We start from the raw sequence: 21239 nt of genomic DNA on the forward strand, positions 1-21239 counted from the left end.
GTCCTTTGACCTCCTCCCTCCTCCACATATGTGTACACACACACACACACACACACACACACACACACACACACACGCACATGCGCACATGCACACACGCACGCACGCACGCACATACAAATAAACGTAGTAAAAATTTTAGTGCAAATATTCCCGCTGGGTCTGTAGAGATAGCATAAACTCACATCTAAGCAGGACATTGGTGGTTCTGTCTCTCAGGATAGGGGGGTGCTAGATACTCTCTGCTAAACTAGACAGAAAAGTAGGTTTTCTTTTAGAGAAAGAGATTCTGTGTGTTTATTAGCTGGGAATTCTGAACCAGCTTGGGGTGGTGACCCTGACAGAAGAAGCAATGGCATGGTGACTCACGACCGTAACCCCAGGGCCAGAAGGCTGAGGCAAGAGCATTCTGCCAAAGACGGCTGTTCACGTCGCACCGGTGTGCTTCTGTGACTGAGGCAGAGAGCAGAGATAAGCTGGGGCGGTGATGCGTGCCTGGAACTCAGCATTGGGGAGGTAGAGGCAGCAGGAGCATCACGTGGGAGGCCACCCCGGTCTGCATGTTGAGTTCTGGGCCAGCCAGTGCTACATAATGAGTGCCTTCCAAACCCCCCATACACATCAAAACCAAACCAGACAAAACGTCTGCCTAGGTTGACCATTCCCAGTCTGCTAAAACCCCTTTAGATTTCCCGGTATTTTGTATTTCGGGGTAGGAATGTGTAATCAGTAAAGTCTAAGTTCATATTCCCAAATCCAAAGAAACCTGAAGTCTGATCCCCTGGTCACAAGCATTTAAGCTACCTCGATTTGGACGGGAGTCTTCCTCAGCCAGGTTACTCCAGTCCTCTGGGCACCGTCAAGATAGGAAATGGGCGGTGTGTGGGCTGACGTGCTGGCTGGGGACTAAGTTTCCAGGCCAGGAGATGAACTGTGGCCGTCGTTCCACAGTAGAGTTTGTACACCACCCCTCCTTGGCTCATCTGGTAAACGTATGCTCTGTAATTACTGTTTTGCTGAGTGCATTTGTGTCTCTAGAATACTGGTTCAGACATTTCTCTGCTTTTTTTTTTTTTTTTTTTTTTTTTTGAGCAGTTAAAAGAAGATGGATGCACAGTGTTCAGCTAAAGTCAATTCGAGGAAGAGGAGGAAAGACGCACCCGGCCCTAATGGAGCAACAGAGGAGGATGGCATTCCTTCAAAAGTGCGGAACTGCTCAGTTGTAAGTGAGGAGCTGACTGCGAACGCCCTGTGGTGGAGGGGAAGGCGATGGAGCATTGCCATTGGTGTGGTGTGTTCTTAAATACCCGGGAGAGCAGATAGCATGAATCACAAAGGGTGCCAAGTTTTCTTGCATGCTATGAATTACAGCTCAGTCGTAGGAGCTTTATGACTTTAAATGGGAATTGAAAAAGTGGTTAGGAAAATTTGGAGGATGTACAAGTATTAAGCTAAAAATCAAATTTGTAGTAAAAAGTAGAAAAGTTTCGGTTCCTGGGTTCTGCTAGTGATTTGACATGGGTGTCATCCCGTGGTGTCTGTCCTGTGTCCTCCTGTCCTTCCTGTGTCGTTTCTTTCCTTCACTGCTGGGGAGACCTCCCCCGTCTCCTTTGTGGACCTCCATCTCTGTGACATTGTTAACGTTCTTCCTAGACTACTGCCAAGCCTTAGATGAACGACACCGTTTCAACTTCCCATCTTGTCTCAACCAGTTCCTTCTAAAGCTTCCCCTAAAAAACATGGCAAAGACCTGGAGACGATTGAAGTCAGTCACTACTGACCCACAGTATTATTCTGAAATCCGTGTTTCCAATGTTTCTGTTTCATTACCTCTATTGACCACAGCCATTTATCAAATTACAGCCTTTGCTAACTACTTCTGGAGCTCTCTAGCCCAAAGGGAGAAGTATTTTTACTTTGAGACAAACCAATACTTGATCTGGTTTTTGTTTGTTTGTTTGTTTTGAGATAGGGTCTCCCACGCTGACTTTAAACTCACGGCAGTTTTCTCTCTCATACTCCTGAGTTCTAAGGGTACAGTTTGGATTACATCATAGCCAACTCCAGCACTTCCTCTTAAACAGTTGAAATCAGCTCATCTCCTCAAGTAGGAGCCATGTGTTCCAGGCCTGGCATTGACACAGGCGGGACAAACTGACCCCTCTCCCGTTGCTGCTGCCGCAGTCACAGAGCAGCGCAGGGGACTCTGTCTGGAGAGTAGAAGTCTGATGGGTGCTGGAGAACCACAGGAGTGTTGGCAGAGATGTGGCACAGGGGAAATCCATTCTCTTTTTTGTCTCCAGCTTCTACAGGCTGTTCACATAGCCTCTAGTTTTCAGTTTTCCTACCTTTTCTTTCCATTTATAAGAATTTTTGTGATTGCGTTTGCCATATCCATATTACCCAGAATGATTTTCCTGCCCTGGTAGCCTAAGTTTAGCCATATCTGTAGGCCCCTTTTGCCAAACAAGGTAACATTGTCACAGGTTCCATAGAATGTTCCATGGACATTTTATGGGAGTTGATTCTATGTGTCGTGGAAAACTCAGAAGATGGCTTAGTAATCACCAAAATAGGGCATTGTGCCAGCTGTGTTTATTCCCAGAACACCAGGACCCGGCAGGCAGGCAGGCAGGCAGGCAGAGATCTCTGAGTTCAAGACCAGCCTGGTCTATATCTAGAGAGGAGGCCTGCAAACACTACATAATTGGATCTTGTCTCAAGAACAAAACAATACAGAACACTCAGGCATTGCTAACCTCTGAAAGTTTCCCAGAGGATTCAGGTGAAAGGGATGGTGATGGCCGCACTTGAGAATGGGGACAACTTAAGACCACAGAGCAAAGGCATCCATCAGTCTGTCTGGTGAAATGTCCTTGGAACCTGAGGAGTTTCATGCTTTAAATTACTTTGCTTCATATATCCCTGTAAAATGGTTCATGTGGATTCAGTCACTTCCTGTCCCCATCTCCCGGGTATGTGCCAGCTGTCTAGCCTTGGCTAATGGCCCACACCCACTCACCTAGCTGCTGACTGGCCCTAGCGGAGGAGCATCTGCTAAGAAAGTTGTTTGTCATCACCCTGTACACCTGGACTTTCAACTTCTGAACTCAGAGCAAAAGCAAACAACATTCCCTTCTCTTGTGACAGCTTTATTGAACTCTAGTTGACAGATCCACCTCACAGCCCAGCAATTTAGTAGTTTTCTGTATATTCACAGATAGTTTTTTCCGTCATTACAATACCAATTTTAGAGTATATTTACCACTTCCGAGGAAGTGGTAAATATATCTTGTATCTACTAGCAAATCACTTATTTCTGCTCAGCTTTTGGGGACCACTAATGCCTCTCTGGTGCTGCCTGTCTAGACATGATAGATAAATGAAGACATATTATGTGGCTGGCCTTTTCCACTATATTTTCAGGATTAACCCGTGATGTGGTATATTCACTGATGAATTTCTCATTGCTAAACAATACTCTGTCTTGTATCACATCACGTTTATTTCTGCACTTACCTGTTGATGGTTGGGTCGGGATGCAAACAGCAGTCCATGACATAGTTCCAAGTGTGCGAGCATGGCAGTAGACAGGAGTGGTTAGCGCAAGGAGGATCTTCCCTGTGGAAGGTGGAAGCATAGAGTGAACTCTGCTCTCAGAAGAGCGCGTTTCCTCACATGTAGAAAGGGCACCAAATATTAGGTGGCTAAGTTGGGGGATCAGGATGAAGTGGACAGAAGAGGGGGAGCATTAAGGAGGAGGAATTAAGACATATCATTGTCCAGTTTTCTCTGTGTATTCAGACTATTTGCTGATATTTCTAAAGGCAAAAATCAAAAGGACCATGATGGCTGGGCATTTACCTCAGTGGTAGAGTTCCGGTCTGGTAGATACCAGGCTCGGGAATTTGATCTAACACACACACACACACACACACACACACACACACACACACACACACACTCTTAAAAAAGTAAATGAATCCAGTGGTGGTGCACACTGGAGGCAGAAGCAGGCAGGTCTCTGAGTTCAAGGACAGCCAGGGCTACACGGAGAAACCCTGTCTCTTATAACCAAAAATAAATAAATAAATCACAAAATAATTTATAAAAATTAAAATTTAGCCTATCTAAATATGTGTCATTCATAAATATAGATCACACACACGCACACGCACACGAGTAAAGTACCTAAATTGAGGAAAAGCCATGGTTGTGCTTATGACTAAGATTCCGCAATCCATTTCAACCACCGTATCCTGAGACCCGCTGGGTGCGGGTTGCTGTCGTTGAGAGTGCAAAGATGAGCATGTGACCCAATCGAGGTGAACACCTATATCTGAACAGTTGAGGCTGAGCCAGGAGCAGGTAAGAAACTGGGCTGTATGCATAGTTCATGGCCAGCCTTTGTTTCAAAAACAAAAACCCAACAATGATAACAACAACAAAGGCAAGAAAGGAGATAGCAACAAATCACATATAGTGTGAAAAGTACCAACGAGAAGACAACTGAAGACACCGAGAGATTGACATTAACTGAAGGGTGGGGGAAGTAATTTGTTTTTGAGCCTTAACGGGTGTTTCTAACCCATGACCCACAAACCATGTGCAGCCAAGAATAGCTAGGAAGCAGCCCGGCATAAAAGTGTAAACTTACGTAAACTGGGGCTGGAAGGACAGGTCAGTGATTAAGGGCACTGGCTCAGCTCCCAGCATCCACATGGTGGGTCACACCTCTCTGTAACTGCAGTTCCAGGGGATCTGATGCCCTCTTCTGACCTCTGCCAACACCAGGCATGTAAGTGGCACACAGACATGTGTGCAAGCAAAACACCCATACACACAAAATAAAAAAATAAAAAGCCTTGAGGAGCTGGAGAAGATGGCTCACCAGTTAAGAGCACTGGCTGCTCTTCCAGAGGACCCGGGTTCAATTCCCAGCACCCACATAGCAGCTCATGGAGTTACCTATCTGTAACTCCAGTTCCAGGGCTTCTGACACTCTTGTGCAAATACACATGCAGGTAAAACACCAATGAACACAAAATGAATAAATATACATGTGAAAAAAACCTCATGAAAATATTGAATTTTTTAAAATTTTGTTTTTAGAGGCATTTCCTTCCTTCCTTCCTTCCTTCCTTCCTTCCTTCCTTCCTTCCTTCCTTCCTTCCTTCCTTCCTTCCTTCCTTCTTCCTTCCTTCCTTCCTTCCTTCCCCCTTCCCTTCCCTCCCCTCCCCTCCCCTTCCCTTCCCTCCCCTCCCCTCCCCCCCCTCCCCTTCTCTTCATGTCATTGCACAGCCCTTGAGCATGAACTTTGTAAGTGATGACTCGTCACTCATTTCAGAATGTTAGAGATTAAACATCCCTGCTAGGGGATAGACACGTTGTGCTCCATTGTTCTCCTCTCTTTCTCTAGAGCCTTCCCCCGGCACTATGAAAATAATCATGAGTCTACCAGGGCCTGGGGTTATTATGTAGACCGTTTGGGCAAAAGAGAGTTGCTCTGGGCTGTCAGAAACCTGTGCTAATGAATACTTCAGAAGGGGACGAGGAAGAGCAGCGGTAGGAAGCTGCTGACAATTCTAGGTTCATGTTGATGTGCAACAGGACAAACCTGGGCACAGGTCAGCGTGTGTGTGTGTGTGTGTGTGTGTGTGTGTGTGTGTATATGTGTGTGTGTGTGTGTGTGTGTGTGTGTGTTCATCCCATTTGAAAAGTTCCTTCATGCACCCAGCTGTTCAGTTAAATAAACTAAACGAAGCTCCCAAGTGAAGCCATGTACGAGAGACGAGTACACACACGTTCTGGTCAGCTTTGCCTCTTTGTGTATATGGTTCTCATAAGTCTCTGACCCTTGTTTCCTCCTCTATAAACGGAGGTTCCTGCTGTATATTCCTCGCCTCTTAGGGAGCATTTGAACACAATTACAGTATGAAGTGTTACGCAGCCATGGTTTTACTCAGGAGCTGCCTACCCTCCTGCTCTCTAGTTGGATCAATATGAAGTGTGCTGAGTAACCCTGGCAGTTTCGTCACAGGGTCCAAGGTTTGCTATTCCACCATGCTGCCGCCATTCCAGACCCAGTCAGATTGCTCAGTTTTATCCTGAAACCACTAGAAAGACATTTGTTCTTCACTCCATGGTTTACTCAATCTGAAAAAGGTTGCAACTTTCACTCTTCACTTTGGAATACTTTTTTTTCCTTCTCAACATTATAAAGTTTTAGTCACATCGTTGAATAACTGTCTGTTCTTTAAAGCTGTATTATTTCGAGTACTTCAGTGTACACCACTGAATTTGACTTAATTTTCTATCACGTTCTTGTTCAGGGCTTACGGCAGCCAGCTCCCTTTTCTGATGAAATTGAAGTTGACTTTAGTAAGCCCTACGTCAGGGTAACTATGGAAGAAGCCTGCAGAGGAACTCCTTGTAAGTAGCCACTTAGCTCTTTTGTTTGCTATAGTCTTTAGGATGCTATTCTGTCTCAATGTTCTGCTGCAGAGGATAACTTCACTCTATAAAATTGTAAATTTGTTCCTTGTTATGTGTTTGTTTCCTGGGTTATTGGCATAAGCTATCATGAAACAGAAAAACAAAACAAAACAAAAATCCAAACCACAACAAAACCCCACAACTGTTAGTCTGACGGCTGCGAATGTCCCTCGTTGGTAGGGTGCCTGCCGAGCACGTTCCAGTTGTTGGGTTTGATCTCCGTTGTGGCAGGAAAGAGAAGATGGATGTTAGCTGTAGCTGGGGTGTGGTCTTGTTTGTTTGTGTTTGTGGTGCATGGAAATCAAGCCTAGAGCCTTGCTTATGGTAGGCAAGTATTCTGTCTACTCCGCTGTCCTGCTGGTCCTGTGATTTTGTCTATTTTTACGAATACTCAAAAAATTAATGTATCAAACTGTCATATATTTTTCCTAGCCCCCAAATTTTCTCTATAATTCTTTTTCATAGTGTCAGTCAACTATGATGATATTGCTGATTGATAGAAGAAAAAAATATCCCATTGGGAGAGATTAATTTTATCTTTAATGATATAATTGTATGCCTTTTAATAGACTTGCTTTATTATTTTAAGCCTATTTTCTTTATTTATAGGTTTAATTTATATCATTAACTATTTTGGCTAAGTAATTTTTTTAGTGAACAATCATGTGCATGCATGTGTATACATGTGTGTGCATGTACATACTGAGGTGGGCGTGTGTGTGTGTGTGTGTGTGTATGTGTGTGTGTGTATGCATTCTGTGTATATGTGTGCATTCTGTGCATATGTGTGCATGTGTGCCACAGCACATGTGTGGAAGTCAGAGAAACTGGAGTGTGTTCCTTCCTTCTGCCTCCTCATGGGTTCTGGTGATCAAATTCCTGTCACCAGGCCTGTGTGACAAGTGCTTTTCCTTGTTGGGCTGTTTCATTGGCCCCCGACAGTTACTAATGTGCTCTGGAGACCCCTCTGCTGTGGACAGTTGGTTCTGGGGGTCACCATAAGTAGGAGTGCCCAGGTGTGTGGCAGCACACCTGTCACCTGGCTGGGAGGTGGGGGCAGGGAGGTCATTTCAGATCATCTTTGGCTACCACAGAGAATATCTGAGGCTAGCTGGAAGTTGAGACCCTGTCTCAAAAACCACCGCCCTGGCCTTAGACGACTCACCCGTTAACTCCAGCTCCAAAGGCTTGACACACTTTCTGGCCTCTGTGGGCACAGCATGAACAAGATACACAGACATATAGACAGGCAAAATACCCCCCCCACACACACACACAAAACAAGACAATAAAAAATCAAAATAAACCACCCACCCATACAAACGAACGAAACCCCTCATAACCATTTATTGTAAATACTGCCATACAGGCAGCCATCCTTTCTTTCTTGTCTATAAATCCCCCATTCTCTTTTCCCTGTTTTCTACTCCCTTTCAGTTCTGATAAGTGTTGTATCTACTCTGAAAGTACAGGGCTGAACTTAGCCCTAGGCGTGCGCAGAGAGAAGGAGGCCGTTACAGCCGCAGCACAACCTCACACAGACAGTGTGTTATGAATCTTACCCCTCATCCTTTTTCCTGGTTAGCCTGCGACTCACGGGGACCATCTGCCTCTGCCCCTCCACCCCTACCTACCTACCCCAGCACTGTACACTCACAGGGACCATCTGCCTCTGCCCCTCCACCCCTACCCCAGCACTGTATACTCACAGAGACCATCTGCCTCTGCCCCTCCACCCCTACCCCAGCACTGTATACTCACAGAGACCATCTGCCTCTGCCCCTCCACCCCTACCTACCCCAGCACTGTATACTCACAGAGACCATCTGCCTCTGCCCCTCCACCCCTACCTACCCCAGCACTGTATACTCACAGAGACCATCTGCCTCTGCCCCTCCACCCCTACCCCAGCACTGGGATAAAGGCACCACCTCTCCTGGATGTGATTGCTTCTGTTTTTTGTTTGGTTGTTTGTTTTAGACAGAGTCTCATGTAGCCCTGACTGTCCTGGAACTAACTCCCTCTGTAGACCAGGCTGGACTCTGACTCACAGAGATCCCGAGTGCGGGATTAAAGGTGTGCACTGTGATCACTTAATGTGTTTATGTTTGTTTTCCTAGTAAAAGAGCCGTGAAACAGGACTACAAACAGTGCTGGACAATGAATGTCATGGTTACTAGGGGACCCCAGGACCCCTTGTCTGTACTCTGGCTGTGTAAATTATTATTATTCCTGGATTCCTAAAACAACAACAAAAATCCAGTTCTTGAGAATATTTTTTTTCTGCAAAAAATATTTAGATATGGCTCATGTTGACCACAACCTTTCTGATTCATGAAGTGAACTTAATTAATTTGTTTATGTATTTATTGGGACAGATTTTCACTATGTAGCCTCAAACTTTTAGAATTACATTTATCTACTTATTTTGTGTGTATGTATATGGTATGCAATCAACAGTATACATGTTGAGATCAGGGACAACGTTTGGCAGCTGGTTTTCTCCTTCTACCGTAAGTCTTGGGAACTGAACTCAAACAAGCAGGCAAGTGCCTTTATCCACTGCGCCATCATCTCGCTAGCCTGGAGGTCAAATTTCAGAATGCCAGCAGACGGTTTCTGTTTCACATTCACACATGGCAGTAGAACCTGTTGCAGTCCACAACTTTTTATGCATTACATGATGACACACATTCAGAATTCATCCCTTGCTCAGGTCTGTTCACAGTTTCCCAGTTTGTTATAGTATCCACATATCATTGTGGTACATTAAAAAACTGAACTTATATGTAGTAGTGTGCAGAGAGTGTAGCACAGAGGAAGAACATGGGCTTAACATGCCTGAGACCTTGAGGTCAGTGTTTAGAGCTAACAGAAAAGAAAAGAAAATGTGTTCTAGTATTTCCAGGTTTTGAATCTTATAATAAATAAACACTGATGATCTTAATTATTTAAAAACAATTTTTTTTTTTTTAGAAAACCAATTTTTTTGAGACAGGTTTTCTCTGTGTAGCCCTGTCTGTTCTGGAACTCACTCTGTAGAGGAGGCTGGCCTTGCACTCACAGGGATCCCTGTCTCCATCTGTGGCATGCTGGGATTAAAGACATGTGCCAGCACCACCTAGCTAGAGTATGATTTCTAAATTGTGCTTGAGATTGTCTTCTTTATTGTATGTATGGGGACATTAAGAAGCAGTCAGTCATTAGAAACTCAGCAGCGAGGCCGGCCTCCAGTGAGAGGCGGCCAGTGCTGCAGGTGGAACCCAGACCCAGGTCTGCTCGCCTTGGTCCTGTCCAGTCCGTTGCTCTTTATGGGCACTGGCGCTACGCAACGGAGGCTTTGGATGAAATCACTGCATCTTATTTTTTATTAATTTATTTTTATTTTTATGTGGATGAGTGTCTTGCCTACATGTATGTATGTCTGCCATGTAAATGTCTGGTGTCAGAGAAGGCCGGAAGAGGGCATGGGATCCCTGAGATCTGGAGTTGCAGGTGGTTTCAAGTTGCCACAGAGGTGCTAGGAACCGAACTTCGGTCTTCAGAGAGAGCAGCAAGTACTCTTACCCTCGGAGGCCTCTCACCTAGCTTTGGGGTGTGAGAAACAGTGGCAAGTTCTCCTGTGAAGCTGGCCAACTGGTTTGACTTCTTGCTCTTCTCTTGCTAACTCTCGTCTAGTCTTAGATACGGGTATATTTGTGTCTGCAGGACAAGGAGTGAGACAGGAAAGGAAGCCTCTGGTACCAGCTAGGGGTTCTAATCAACCTGCCACAGACGTGTTTCCTCCTGGCCCTCTCCCAGGGGGGGTGGGGGGGTGGGGTGGGGTTCACTAGTCCACTTAAGAGAGCTTAGCAGGGAGGCTGTGTAATCCAGGACAGAAGTCTGTAGTCAGAGGTAGTTAGGATAGAACAGGTCCGCTCACCTTCGGGCACCTATTGGGAGACAATGCAGCCAGCAGTGTGTTTAACCGAGAAAGAAAGGAGCCGTGGAGAAAAGCAGGGGTTCCATGGAAGACTGATGTTTGACAGGGTGTCTCGGTAGACAGGGAATTGAAGCCTGGTTTAGCTTTCTTAGCAGAGTAATGCAGCCACCTTATTTATAACCCAGAGGGTGACCGGAGGTTGCTCTTAGTAATCTGAGACGGGTTGCCAGATCGGGGTGTGGTTTATTTGGTTAAAGAATTTCTGATGCTTGCTTCTCCCAAGACCTGTGCAACAGCGGCCCCTTCTGGCCACTTGGTTGATATACCAGCCTGTGTTACCAAAGGCTGCACGTGAGGTCTCGGCACTGAATTGTCAATAGCTGGGAAGGGCCCTGCAGAGGTAATGGGACACATGTAGGTGCGGGTTGGTGGGGAACGGTTCAGTGATGTTTTACTGTGCTGGCCAACAGCTTCCCTCAGTAACAGCCTGCTTTTCCACTCCCAGACAGTGTGCCTCCTCGGCCAGACTGCCCTCACTCTGCCCTGCTACACTGTAATGTGTTCCTGCATTTGCAGTCCATTTAGCCTTTGTGTTTTAGGACCAAACAAAGTCATGTCACAGCCCCTGAAGCCTTGCTTGGGAAAGCCCAGTTTTAGATTCTTCATTAGTTCAAGGATCAAGAGGGAATAAGAAGGTTGTACATATTTTTGTTTGTTTGTTTTTAAGACAGGGTTTCTCTGTGTAGTTCTGGCTATCCTGGGACTCACTTCTGTAGACCAGGCTGGACTTGAACTCATATCCTCCTGCCTCCCCCCCCCCCAGTGCTAGGATTAAAGGTGTGCGCCACCACTGCCCAGCTGATTGTACAACTCATGTTTTATTTTACTTTGTCCTATAGATGAATTAACTTAAGCTTAAAGAGGAAGGAAGCTGGTTGACCACTTGAGCTAACTCTTTTATTATAGGACAATATTAGTATATATCCTATAGTGTTAAATATACTGTAGGACAAAGATGTAACTCAGCGATAAAGCAGATACAGGAATTCCTGGGTTTAATTCTTAGCACCAAAAGAAAAATGCCCGTTCTATTATTTTTCATTATATTGATATGTTTTACTTTATTCCACAATTTTGGACCAGCAGAATGGCTCAGTTGGTAAAGGAGCTTGCTGCCAAGACTGACAACCTGCGTTCAGTCCCCAGAGCCTACATAGTGGCTCCTGCAAGGTGTCCTCTGTTCTCTACATGTCACCGTGGCATTCTTGTATGTGATCACTGTTTCTCTCGCAGACACACATATATACTACATAAAAGTAAACAGATTCAAATAAAGATGTATTTCCTGTATTATAAAATGGATACATCGTGATGACGTGACATCCACAGAGTACCAAAGGAACGTAACATGGGCATCTTCCTCTTAGCCTGTGGCTCACAGCCACCAATGTCCCTCTTAGAGGAGCCAGGATGGCCAGTTGCTTGTGGATATCTAAGTGCTTAGTTTCCGTCCCCTCCCACCCTGTCCTGGATTCAGTTGTCCGATGAAATGCTGTCTTCACACCTTTGCTGTTGCAAACAAGGCCACAGTGAAGGCACATCTGAAAGATAGTTTCCCAGAATGAGAATGGCCAGACCAAAGGAGCCAGGCATTGGCCGTTTGTCTTTGCTGATTTGTGGGGAGCCCGCCCAGCCAAGTGCAGACCATCCCAGATACCTGGTGACCATGCACGTGGCCCAGCCATCCCCTAATGCAGCCCTGCTGTGTAAAGCAAGCTCAGCTCTTACTAGGAAGCTTTTGTGGGCTCCCACAAATATTGCCAAATAGCCTTTTTAAGAAATTATGCTCCTATCAGCAATGTATGATTTCTCACTTTAAAACATGTTTAGGCTGGGTGTGGTGGCTTGTACTTTTAATCCTAGTACTTGGAAGGCAGAGACAGGAAGATATCTGAGATTGAGGCCAGCCTGATCTACAGAGTAAGTTCCAGGACAGCCAGGGCTACACAGAGAAACTCTGTCTCTCAAAACAAAACAAAACAAAATAAAACAAAAATGTACATATTTATGGATAAAGCTACGTTAAAAGCCCAAACCTCTTGGTAACCATTTTCCTCTTCCCTGATCCACAGCCATTAAGAGTTTTTAATTAGCAGTAATTATGCCTCAGATAGACCTCATTGGCTGAGATACCACTGTGCAAAGCCTATAGCCCTTGAGTCAGGAGGGAGAAGTATCTTCTCCAGGGTCCCTTCTGTCCATCAGATGGGCCTGTGGCCCTTCCCTAAGAAGGTGGCCATGTTCCTATGCTGCCCTCTGGGCCTGCAGCGAACTAACTCCTCCTTCAGTGTCACGGTGACGGAGTTCCTCAGACTGCTGGGATTTCTCCTGTGCAGCACAGCATCGTGTCACGGCTTATTTGGCCTTGGAATTGGTCTCATACACTGGGAGGTAACGCCTGGCTTTACATGGGCCACTGCCACTGAAAGTAATGCAGCAGACAGTTCTTTTTATTCTAACTAATGGAAAGATGAAAGCCATAATGAAAAGTCCTAACATATTTATATTTTGTTTTCAAGTACTTCATGTATCTGAAGTATACATGTATCATGCTCACTGGGAGGGAGAAATGCTTCCAGAATGTTATCTGCTCTGATTATAATATCCATCCTCCTTCCACTTCAGCCAGAACCCTCCAGATCATTTATTACCTTCAGCAGCCATGGGCTTTGGTTGGTTTTTTGAGACAGGGTCTCACTATGTAGCCATGGCTGGCCTAGAATTTCCTATGTAGACCAGGCTGACCTCACACTCAGAGATCTGCCTGGCCCTGCCTTCAGAGTACTGGCATTAATAACATGCACCATCATGCCTAGCTAGGATTGATTTTCAAAGCAAAGTGTTAGTTATTAGTAATCAAGGCAAACTAAAAAAGGGAGCACTAGCAGTCAGAATAGGCCCAAAGCTACACAGAGAAACCCTGTCTCGAAAAACAAAAACAAAAACAACAACAATAACAAAACAAACAAACAAAAAACATGGACTGCAGTCTAATTCCAGATAGACAGAAATGGCGCCCTTACTGTATTTTGTTCGGGGACTCTTCTGGACTAGTTTGTTGAGACTATATAATAGTAAAATGGCTTGTGTTTGCACTTATTTTAATTTTTATGGTAGTGGGGGCTGACCTTCGGGCCTTATGCAAGACCTCTACTATTGGATTATGTACCTAAGCCTCTTCATTCTCTTCATTTTGAGACAGGGTCTCACTACATTGTCCCGCCTGGCCTTGAAGTCACTCTGGAGTCCAAGCTGGCCTTGAATTTGATAATCTTCCTGCTGCAGCTTCCAGAGTGGCTAGGGTTGTAGGTCTGTGTCACGAGGCCTGGCCCCAGAGAACACCACCCAGAAAGAAGTGACCGAGAGTCACACAGTACCACTGTCCCATTTGTCAGGTGTGAGGGATTGAGTAAATGCATCTTTGTGATGAGTTCTTTTCTTTGGATTCAGGTGAGCGGCCTGTGAGAGTTTATGCGGATGGAATATTTGACTTATTTCACTCTGGTCACGCCCGGGCTCTGATGCAAGCCAAGAACCTTTTCCCTAATACATATCTCATCGTGGGAGGTAAGAAAACATCAGATGAGTTTAGGTGTTGTTCAGAAAAGGCAGCCTCCCTCCCCTCGTCTGTGAGACTTAGTGCAGTCTTTATGAAAGGAAGCATGAGGTCCCAGCCGTCCCACATACAGTCTGTGGGACAGCTCAGCCGGAGAGAGCAGCAGCAGGCTCCCTGAGAGGGCCTGGCTTATCTCACAGTTTATAGCTGAGGTTCTACAGTGTGGCGGCACTCATACAGTTGTCTCCTTAATAACATTTGCCCCGGACTTCACCTCATCAGCTTTGAATTGACAGAAGCGGGAAAGTCTGCCCAGCCAATGGGATGGTCAAGTCCAACCTTAGAAAAATAAAATCAGAAAGCATTTTTAAAATGTATTTTATGTGTATGAGTAGGTTGTTTTCTGGTGGTTGGTCTTCATGTGTGTTTCTGTACCACACGTGTGCCTGTGCCCGAGGAATTCAGAAGAGGGCATTAGATCCCCTGGGACGGGCGTTACAGACAGTTGTGAGCCACCGTGTGGGTGCTGGGAATCAAGCTTGGGTATTTTATAAGGGTAGCCAGTGCTCTTAGCTGCTGAGCCATCTCTCCAGCCCCAATAGAACATTTTGAAAACTTCACTGGTGTGGAAACACAAAGCAGCTTCATTTCAAAGTCAAAATCTGAGTTCCATATTTTACCCTCTTTTCGAAAGCGTGGGCCTTAGGGTAGGAAATGTTGCTCTGAGGTCTTAGGTTAGAAAACATTGTTGCCCAGGCCGATCCAGAAGCTTCTTCTCCTGAGTGGGTGGGGTGGGGCAGGCATTGTTACAGGCCTGGGAAGGTTGGTGGCGGGGAGGCCCGCAGAGGGCCTTGCCTCACAGCTGTGGTTGTGACCCCAGTCTGCAGCGATGAGCTGACCCACAACTTCAAGGGCTTCACGGTGATGAACGAGAACGAGCGCTATGACGCGGTGCAGCACTGTCGCTACGTGGACGAGGTGGTGAGGAACGCCCCCTGGACGCTGACGCCCGAGTTCCTGGCCGAGCACCGGGTAAGCAGCTGGCCGCGCGGGCACTCACTCCCAGTCCCACCAGCCCCTCGGGGCCTGAGCTGCAGGCTAGTTTTCTGTCTGTCGCGTGCCTCTGGGGTCGCTATGTTCTAGTTGCTCCCGGAGCCATCTTGTGGGGACAGTTATTTTGTTTACATATGAAGAGCAAGGCCCAGAGAGACTGTGTCCAGGTTACACTGTGAACGGGCCTTAAATGAACTGTCTTAAATGAATGTGGCATGTCCCCCACACAGTAGCGTCCTCCCCTGATAGCATGCCAGTCTCTTCAGAATACCCACACTTCTAGCCATACACTGATGGAGTTTATCTATCTGGGTTAGTCAGATGGTTCGGCAGGTGGAGACACGTGCTGCCCAGTCTGATCACCTGAATATGAATCCTGGGCCCACATGCTAGAAGGTGAGAACTGACTCCTGCAAGTTGTCCTCTGGCCTATATGCACACATTTATGAACAAGTTGAGCTGGAGAGATGGCTCAGCGGTTAAGAGCACTGGCTGCTCTTCCAGAGGTCCTGAGTTCGATTCCTAGCAACCACGTTGTGGCTCACAAACATCTATAATGGGATGTGATGCCCTCTGGTGGCATATAGGCATACATGCAGACAGAGCACTCACCTAAAAAAATACATAAATTTAAAAAAAAAAAAATAAAAAAAAAAAACCCCTCTGCCGGGCGGTGGTGGCGCACGCCTTTAATCCCAGCACTCGGGAGGCAGAGGCAGGCGGATCTCTGTGAGTTCGAGGCCAGTCTGGTCTCCATAGCGAGTTCCAGGAAAGGCGCAAAGCTACACAGAGAAACCCTGTCTCGAAAAACCAAAAAAAAAAAAATAAAAAAAATAAAAAAAACCCCACACACAAAATAAATAAATAAATTTAATTGTTTTAATGTAAAAAGATGTTTATATTCCAAAGCCAAGAGACTAAAGCAGGAGGACCACAAGTTTGAGACCAGCTTGGGCTACATAATAAAGACCTTGTCTCAAAACAAGCAAAAGAAAAGGGAGGGGCTTTGGAGAGATGACTATGTGATTAAGAATACTTGCTGTTCTGTACAGGATCTGGGTTTGGTTCCCAGCACCACAAAACGGCACACAACTGTCTGTTGTGGTGATAATGTGTTCTCCAATATATTGTGCACCCTAATAAACTTGTCTGGGGTCAGAGAACAGAACAGCCACTAGACAGACATAGAGGCCAGAAAATGGTGGCACATACGCCTTTAATCCTAGCCTTCCAGAGGGGGAGATCCGTCTGGATCTCTGTGAGTTCAAAGCCACACTGGGAACAGCCAGGTGTGGTAACAAGAGCCTTTAATCCAGGAAGTGAGGGCAGGAAGCAGAAAGGTGTATAAGGCGTGAGGACCGGGAACTAGAGCTGGTTAAGCTTTTAGGCTTTTAGCAGCAGTTCAGCTGAGATCCATTTGGATGAGGACTCAGAGGCTTCCAGTCTGAGGAAACAGGATCGGCTGAGGAATTGGTGAGGTGAGGTAGCTGTGGCTTGTTCTGCTCTCTGATCTTCCAGCGTTGACCCCAGTACCTGGCTCCAGGTTTGTTTTTATTAATAAGAACCTTTAAGATTCGTGCTACAGTCTATAACTCCAGTTCCAGAGGATCTAACACATTCTGACCTCCATGGACACCAGGCATACACAAAATATTAAAACCTTTCAAAAAGACAAACAAAAACTGAATTAAAGAGAGAAAGCTTTGCATTTAGGAAATAGTACAAGTTCTCTTCTGTTGATTTAAATTTACTTTCAGCTTTGATTTAGGGCTAGAAATTGTGTGGGATCAAAAACCAAGAGTGTAGCCGGGCGGTGGTGGCACACGCCTTTAATCCCAACACTCGGGAGGCAGAGGCAGGCAGGTCTTTGTGAGTTCGAGGCCAGCCTGGTCTACAGAGTGAGCTTTAGGAAAGGTGCAAAGCTACACAGAGAAACCCTGTCTCGAAAAAAAAACAAACAAACAAAAAATTGTTAGGGCTGGAGAGATGGCTCAGAGCTTAAGAGCACTGGCTGTTCTTCCAGAGGTCCTGAGTTCAATTCCCAGCACCCGTATGGTGGCTCATATCCATCTGTAATGAGATCTGGCTCCCTCTTCTGGCCTGCAGGGATACATGCAAACAGAACACTGTATACATAATAAATAAATAAATCTTAAAAAAAAAAAAAAAGAGTGTTTCTTACTCTTGTTTAAGAAGTAATTATTGCCGGGCGGTGGTGGCGCACGCCCTTAATCCCAGCACTCGGGAGGCAGAGCCAGGCGGATCTCTGTGAGTTCGAGGCCAGCCTGGGCTACCAAGTGAGCTCCAGGAAAGGCGCAAAGCTACACAGAGAAACCTTGTCTCGAAAAACCAAAAAAAAAAAAAAAAAAAGAAGTAATTATTATTTAAAAACCCCCCTGCCTTTGAATTCTCCCTCATTGAAGAATGCTTCCTACACAGGTGGGCATGAAAGGGATGGATTTCTTAGAGCGGTAGAGACCCTCAAGCCTGAGAAGCTAGTGCGCATATTGTCCCTTCTCTGCATGGGCATGTGGATCATTGCAGGAAGCAGAAGGGGAACAAAGAGAGCCGCCATGCTTCTGAAGCCCAGGAGGCTTACTGTAACTAGAATAGGGTAGATGTTTACTTACTTGCTGTGTGTATGCATGGGTGCCATGGCACACACAAGTGTTAGGGAGCAACCTGTGGGTACCCGTTCTCCCAGGGGTGAAACTGGGGTTACTTTACCTGCTCTCACCAGCCCAGGCCCGACCTTTGGTGGGTCCCTAACTTTCCTCCATCAGCACTCAGCAGTGGTACCAACGGTGAGGAGCAGGGTTATTCTCCGTAGCACAGTTGGCCCGGACAGGGCGGCAGAGAACCTGCTGTGTTCCCTCCCTCCTGGTAAGCAGTCAGTCTCCACCACGCAGCTTGCCTGCCGGCTGTGAGCCTTCACTTTGCTGTCCTGTCGACTTGTTCACGGGTGATGGAGATGTGAGCGCGGGTCCTGAGGAGCTTGCTCAGCACTCCTGCAGCTCCCGGGGCTGGGTTTGATAGGGTTAGGGATACAGTAGCAAGGTTTAGGGGCTGTCCAGATAGTCAATAGATGAGTCTTCCGAAGTGTATTTATAGCAAGGCAGTCATAAACACTTGCGGCTTTGGGTTTTTCATTTCTCGGTAGAACAGATATATCTGTTCTGGTAAAAGGACTTTCGTTGCTATTTCTAAATTCCCCCTTTTCTCAGGAACTAGGAGAAGAAACAGTTAACTAAGCAATAGCAGCCTTTTTGTGGCCCATTTCTACAGACCCAGGAGGACAGGGACATCCCCTTCTTTCTAGGCTCTGTCTACTAACGGCTTTCTAGAAAGCTTTCCTGCTCCGCTGACCACAGCATGCTGATGGTGTTCAGACAGCCGGCAGCACTTTTCTTAGACCAGGAGAAATAGCCAGAGAAGAAACCGGCAAACTTCCGATGTAAAAGCCATAGATAATTAGGTTGGTGATTTCTGAACAGATTGTAGAATGTACGAACCAAGCAAAAAAGTACAGAGAAAAGGTTATTTTGAGGTGCGGGCCCTGCCAGTTTCCCTTTTTCTGAGCCCAAGAGTATTTTCATGGTCTTTCCAAATGATAGTTAGCCTGGAGATGAGATGATGTTTTCTTCTTTTCAGATTGATTTCGTAGCCCATGACGATATCCCCTATTCTTCTGCTGGGAGTGATGACGTGTATAAGCACATTAAGGAAGCAGGTGAGTGGGTTGATGTCCAGCTTCACTTTATGGGGTCTTGGGCAACTTCAGAGATTCAGCCATGGCATTGCTTTGCAGTAGAAAATGTGAACTCTGAGAAATCCAGCATTCTGCTTCTGGTCAAATTGTGGACAACGGTGTGAGTGAGCACACCCCAGCACCTGTCAGTTCTTGCTCCAGACACCTCATTTCAATCTCTTAAATTTAGCACAAGTCTATATTCTTACCATTAGGACATGTGTGCTCCTTTCTTCCAGGCCTTGATTCAGTGTTCCTGTGTGCCAGGATCTTTAGAGTCCACTATAGGAATAACGGAGTCTGCCTTTTTTTCTGTCCTGGAACTCACAGTGTAGACCAGGCTGGCCTTGAGCTTACAGAGATCCACCTGCTTCTGCCTCCCAAGTGCTGGAATTAAAGGAGAGTCTGGGTTTTTTGTTTGTTTGTTTGTTTTTGAGAAATAGAGAAACGTGCTGCTCCCAGGTTCTGTCTGGCCCACCCTTCTGATGAGCCAGGACATCAGTGTTTGTCTGTTTGTGTTTTGATTAGGCATGTTTGCTCCGACACAGAGGACAGAAGGTATCTCCACATCAGATATCATCACCCGCATTGTCCGTGACTACGATGTATATGCAAGAAGGAACCTCCAGAGGGGCTATACCGCCAAGGAGCTCAATGTCAGCTTCATCAACGTGAGTTGCAACCTCATCTCATAGTTCCCTTCCTCTGGAGGACACACACACCTTGCTTCCCATGCCATCTGGGCTGAGCATGCTTTTCAGTCTGCTGTGATTATCATTTCCCAAAGCTAATGCACACCCCTTTGCAGGAAATATGGCACCAAACTGTTGTTGTTTGTTTTTGGTCTTTTGGGGGCCCACCACCCAACTCCCAAATAAGTCACACATGGAGGCTTATTCTTTTGTTTTGTTTTGTTTTGTTTTGTTTTTCAAGACAGGGTTTCTTTGTGTAGCTCTTTTGGTGCCTGTCCTGGAATTCACTTTGTTTTCAGGCTGGCCTTGAACTCACAGAGATTCACCTGCCTTTGCCTCCCGAGTGCTGGGATTAAAGGTGTGTGCCACCAACACCACCCAACTTATTTGTAATTATAAATGCCCGGCCTTAGCTTGGCTTGTTTCTAGCCAGCTTTTATAAACAACTAAATTATCCCATCTACCTTTGGCCTTGGGTTTTTATCTTTCTCTATTCCTGTATACCTTTTCTTTGTTTCTTATTCCATGTCTGGCTGTATAGCTGGGTGGCAACCCCTGGGTCCTCCTTCCTCTCATTCCTTCTTCTTTCCTCTTAGATTTCTCCTTCTATTTATTCTCTCAGCCTGCCAGCCCCACCTGTCCTTTCTCCTGTCTTGCTATTGGCTGTTCAGCTCTTTATCAGACCATCAGATATTTTAGACAGGCACAGTAACACAGCTTCACAGAGTTAAACAAATGCAACATAAACAAAAGTAACACACCTTGATATATTCTCCAACACTAAGCACTGCACAGAGGCAGGGTCTAGTATCTAATATGGTGGAATAATATCAGAATATTTGTATATTGATACAAGGACAGACAAACACAGCCAGACATGGTGCTGCACGCCTTTAATCCAGCATTCAGGAGGCAGAGGAAGGTGGATCACTGTATGTTCCAGGCCAGCTAGGGCTGCACAGTGACATCCTATCTTTAATATATATATATATATATATAAATTACTATATAAAATTCGCCAAATCAAATAGGAATGTATAATTGAGAATGCCTGATAGTAATTGGCGGTGGTTGGTGTTGGGCGCTGGTTACTGCGTGGAAAGGTCATGGTCAGGACAGAACCCAGTGGTACCTTTTAGAGCTTCATTAGGAGGAGAAGGGAGGGGGAGGGAGGGGACCAGGCCTGGTGAGAGAGAAAGATGGGGGAGGGAGCGGAGCAGAGCAGAGAGGAAACACAGAGAGAGTGGGGGGGTGGGGGTCCGCATCCAGCTTTTTAAGGCGGGGATTGTGTGACCACAGGGCGAAGTCGCCAGTGCTTGCTGATGCCATAAGATGCCAGACCCCGAGGAATGAGAGCAGGATCCTAACAATGCCTATAGTCCCAACACAGATATATCTGTTCCAGTAAAAGGACTAGAGGCAAGAAGATCAGAATTTTGAGGCCAGTCTTAGTGACGTGACACTCTGTCTCAAAAAACAAGAGAGAGGCTCTTAACTGGCTGGTTTTTTTGTTTTGTTTGTTTGTTTGTTGTTTTTTTGTTTTGTTTTTTGAGACAGGAATCCTTTGTGTAGTTCTGGCTGTTCTAGAACTCACTTTATGGACCAGGCTGGCCTTGAGCTCACTGAGATCTGCCTGCCTCTGCCTCCCAAGTGCTGGGATTAATGGTGAGTGCCACCACCGCCTGGCGGTTTTTATTTTTTTAAATTGGGTGT

The 21239-nt window shown here is 45.9% G+C and overlaps 1 protein-coding gene across 2 annotated transcripts in view; it reads left to right on the forward strand.

Annotated features, from left to right (window-relative positions):
• Positions 1 to 21239, forward strand: part of Pcyt1a (phosphate cytidylyltransferase 1A, choline) — a 45602-nt gene that overhangs the window by 17981 nt on the left and 6382 nt on the right. For both annotated transcript variants that reach the window (XM_006974513.4, XM_006974514.4), the window contains exons 2-7: positions 1096 to 1222; positions 6333 to 6432; positions 13928 to 14044; positions 14914 to 15065; positions 18738 to 18816; positions 19363 to 19505. In XM_006974513.4, the coding sequence (XP_006974575.1) occupies positions 1106 to 1222; positions 6333 to 6432; positions 13928 to 14044; positions 14914 to 15065; positions 18738 to 18816; positions 19363 to 19505 (708 nt within the window). In that variant the 5' untranslated portion in view covers positions 1096 to 1105. The remainder of the gene's footprint in view (positions 1 to 1095; positions 1223 to 6332; positions 6433 to 13927; positions 14045 to 14913; positions 15066 to 18737; positions 18817 to 19362; positions 19506 to 21239) is intronic.

This window comes from Peromyscus maniculatus, chromosome 12 (genome assembly GCF_049852395.1).
Source record: "Peromyscus maniculatus bairdii isolate BWxNUB_F1_BW_parent chromosome 12, HU_Pman_BW_mat_3.1, whole genome shotgun sequence".
In the NCBI taxonomy this organism is placed as follows: Eukaryota; Metazoa; Chordata; class Mammalia; order Rodentia; family Cricetidae; genus Peromyscus; species Peromyscus maniculatus.